General features: G+C 36.6%; 1 protein-coding gene across 2 annotated transcripts; it reads right to left on the bottom strand.

Moving 5' to 3' along the window:
- Positions 1-522: 522 nt before the first annotated feature.
- Positions 523-3735, bottom strand: LOC127866398 (uncharacterized). 2 transcript variants are annotated; one of them, XM_052406900.1, is made up of 4 exons: positions 3568-3735; positions 2495-2635; positions 1460-1576; positions 523-717 (listed from the first exon to the last, which is right to left on the bottom strand). In XM_052406900.1, the coding sequence occupies exons 1-4, from the start codon at positions 3610-3612 to the stop codon at positions 589-591; spliced, it is 432 nt and encodes a 143-aa protein (XP_052262860.1). In that variant the 5' UTR covers positions 3613-3735; the 3' UTR covers positions 523-588. The 2 variants fall into 2 exon arrangements, with proteins under 2 accessions (XP_052262860.1, XP_052262868.1); XM_052406908.1 differs by lacking the exon at positions 3568-3735 and adding an exon at positions 2923-2946.
- Between the last annotated feature and the right edge of the window lie 217 nt (positions 3736-3952).

Raw genomic sequence — 3952 nt, 5'->3', positions numbered from 1 at the left:
ATCAGAACATTAAAATCATTCAAAGAAATAAAAGAATCGTTGTTATGTTGCCCAACACATTACGAACACGATCACCCGCCCCGCAGAGTAATGAAGAACATTCCACCCTCATTTCGATTGCTAGCAGGTCATGTTGAATTGGTAAAAAATTGCGAACGATGACAAAACATGCTTGAATTTCGTTAACTATCAACTAGTAAACTACCCTCTGTCGTCCATATATATAAACATGTTTATAATCCCAAATCGATCAAGACAATTTAACCCATTTATGACTAGCGTCTAGATAAAAGGCATTGGCAAACAGCGAAGACCCAGCATGATGCGGCGTCTCATCAGGGTCTGCGCTGTTTGCTTAAAGGAATTTCTGTAAGAAATATTTTAATATTGAAATAAATATACTAGATATCCCTAATTTTGGAAATGAATTGATCCAATTTAGAAGGATGGGAGAGTCCACTTGGCATGAATGGGTTAAACTTCTTTCACAGACACGAACACGAACTAATGCACTAATATATCTACATTTTAAACATTTATTTTGTTATTATGTAATCATAAAAGATGTGAGTTCTGTGCAAACATGGCCTAGACGGTGATGGTGAAGAAATGGGTCTGTAGGGTACCCATATGGCCACATGCATTTACGTCACGTTTGTCCAGCGTGCTGGCGTCAGTGACCGCCGTTGCGCTTCCAAGAGCGGCGAGGACTCTCAGCTGTGTGTAAGAAATAAAATACAATAGTTACATGACACAATGCCAGTTTGGCACGAATAAATATAATTACAGATAATTATAAATGTGAATGTATTATCAAATTGAAACCGAAGCTGTACCAGAATGTGGCGCCGTTTGTCGCCAATTATATGTTTTACGGTTGAGGAAGGATGCAGATTGTAAACAAGCAATAACATAAGATATGTGTCGATTTAACACAAGCTAAAAACAAACAAGCCGATAATATTGAGTTTATTGCCGAAGTTCAAAAATGGTTTTAATAGAGACGTGCTTTGGAAATAATACAACTGAAAATGAAATCAGAATTCAAGTATAAAACACGCTTCATTCCATTTCGATGCAACAGTTATTTTCGACATGACAGTGACACACTTCTCAATTTGAAACGTTAAGATGGAATTTATGTTCTAAGAGGGGTTTTACCAATACGTATATTTTCTAAGTATCAACGTTACGATATGTCTCCAAACTGGTAATTTTAACTGTGCACGAATTTGTGAGGTAAACTTCATATTGCAAAATACTGTCTCGCAACTGAACACATGGTTTGGTATTTATTACACATGCGTGGTTTACTTTGATGCTTGATTTGCTTGAGCTTGTACATGATCAGTGTAGCAAATCATAAAATATTTGGGCAATTAGTTGGAACTTTCTTCTTGAGTGTTTTCAATTAACCAGTTTTAGACAGTTACTTAATGCCTGAAAGAGCTTTCCCTACCTCGACGGCAGTCATGCCCGCGTCAGTGTGGATCTGCGCATGCTCGGAGTCGGAGAGGGCGGCGATGTAGCAGTTGTAGGTCGTTTTATCCGGGTGAGTCTTTACCAGTAAGTGGAGCTGCAACGACAATGACAATAAAACACTAGATTTAAGTCAGGGGTAGATCGTACGTAAGTAACTGGTGTGACGTAAGTGAGAACATTTTAACTTGTGTTCAAAATGGCGGCCAACGGATGATTTTTCGACGGTTTAGTCCGAACATTTGAACGGTTTGTACATTTGCCATATAAATTCGACATTATCCTTACGCGCAGGATAATCTGCTGATGCATATAATGTGATGGAAGCATCCTGCATGGTGTTCATGCAAAGTAAAATATGATGGTTCTTGAGTCCACCTTTCCACGAAAACTGATGAGATGAGCCTTATATATGACCTGAAATACACATACAGTGAACCGTGTCAATTGTAAACAATCAGGCATTTGCGTAGAAATTCTCCAATAACATTTTAAATATTGATAATGAATCTACGGGATTTATACTGAGGTTAAGTGGATATCAGTAGATCAACCTGCGCGCAAGGATAGTGTCGAAAAAGTGGGGTAAATGTACCTTTCAAACGTTCGGATAAAAATATTGAACAATTAGCTGTTGGTCGCCATTTTGAACATCATTTAATTGTCTACGATCTACCCCTGTAGTGTGTACGATTACTATTTGTGGTGAATAACTGCAGCTAATAGCCTAAGACAGTTTTAAATGCGAACTGCAAGGCAAAATAATGCGAACTGCGAGGCTAGAAAACAGCATGAATCATAAAATATCATTAGAACTATGAACAAATATTACGAACATATGTTTACCTGTAAAAAGTTGTCATTCCAATTTTTGTTAAATGTACATGTATAATTTGTAACAAAACTTTAATTGATTTTCGACAAGAAAAAACACCGTTCGCCTGACAATAATTGAGTGACAACCATTTGCTAAATTGTGTCTACTTATGTATCGAACTGCCAAATTACTACTTACAGTGGTTGGTAGAAACTGGAAAGAGAGCGTGTCCGTTTCCCCTGGCTCCAGTGTAGTGTGAGTTACATGCGCATGCGTAGTGTGAGTTACGTGCGCATGCGTAGTGTGAGTAACATGGGGTCGATGGGTTGTTGTGCCGGCCTTTAGAAAAAGAAATAATCAGGAAAAATTAATAGCAAAGATATTCTGAGAAAATTGTAAATCGTTGAGCTGAATACATTATTATTCAATCGTGCATAATTAGGCGGGTGAACTCAAACAGCACAATCTAAGTGTTCATCTTTCTAGAAGGTTTCTGTCCGATTCCTGTTTTTATGCAAATTAATCGCATGAATCTAACACAGTGGGTCACACTCCTAACAAGTGTGTGCAAATATTGTTTTCACAAACAATATCCTTTATAAATGTTTAAAAAAAATACGGCATACATCATGCATCATTGAAAATTATTGACGTTTTCATTCATGTAACCTTATGACCACACGTGAAATACTTTTCAATCACACAATTTCTTGAAATTAACCACTTCTCTTGTTTTAAGACTTAAAACGCCTTTCACAAACCTTCAAGTGTAATTGATAAGCGCTTGCATTGAAACCGTGAATATTTCAGCCAATCATACAGCAAACAAATGAGCATTGAGACATATCACAAGGTTAGCTTAAAGAGAATAAAACGCTTAAACGGAATCCACATTATTTTGGACACATCGAGGGGAACCCCAATTCTATTTTTGATGAGATAAAATTTAAACAAATCCAGTACGAAAAAACACAAAAAAAACTTAAAAGATATCGAAAGCAAATCAACTTTGAGCAGTTCAAAAAGAACCAAACACTTAAGACATTATTTGAATACAATCGGAAATAACAAAATCTTATTTTTAATAACTTTGAAAGAACATAATTTTATTTAGAAAAAAACACTAAATATAATTATATGCTTAGTTTAAACATAAAAACCAGTTGTGCTGTTGCCGTTGTCTCCTCAGTTGATTTTGTTTGCCTGTATTAGTGTGTGTGTTTTTCGCTTTATAAATGCAAAACTTACTGAAAACGCGATGTTCTACTCACATGACATGCCGCGATGACAGCAATGAAAACACAGATTGCTTGCATGATTGCTACAGCGCTATAAAACTCCCCGCTGATAAATATGTTAAGATGTTGCAAACGTTTCTTGGTTTATATACGAAATAGATACCGCAAGATTTCCCTTCTCACGATGTTTCAAAGTCGGTCTTGTAATGAACTCAAATCCGGTTTGAACTGCAAAGATCTCTTTCTTTCTTTCGGTCACGTTTTACTTTCTTAAAATTGATACAACCTTGACCTTGTTGTTCCTTAATGGTTGTCAAGACAAACTTTGCCAGTCTGTGAGAACATTTAGCTCCGTGCCAGCTCATCATTCAAAAATAAGCGTACAATATTATCTCCGAATGTCGAACTGAATGTCGAG

This window comes from Dreissena polymorpha, chromosome 1, assembly GCF_020536995.1.
Source record: "Dreissena polymorpha isolate Duluth1 chromosome 1, UMN_Dpol_1.0, whole genome shotgun sequence".
NCBI classification, from domain to species: domain Eukaryota; kingdom Metazoa; phylum Mollusca; class Bivalvia; order Myida; family Dreissenidae; genus Dreissena; species Dreissena polymorpha.
This window is presented reverse-complemented; position numbering and strand designations above follow the sequence as displayed.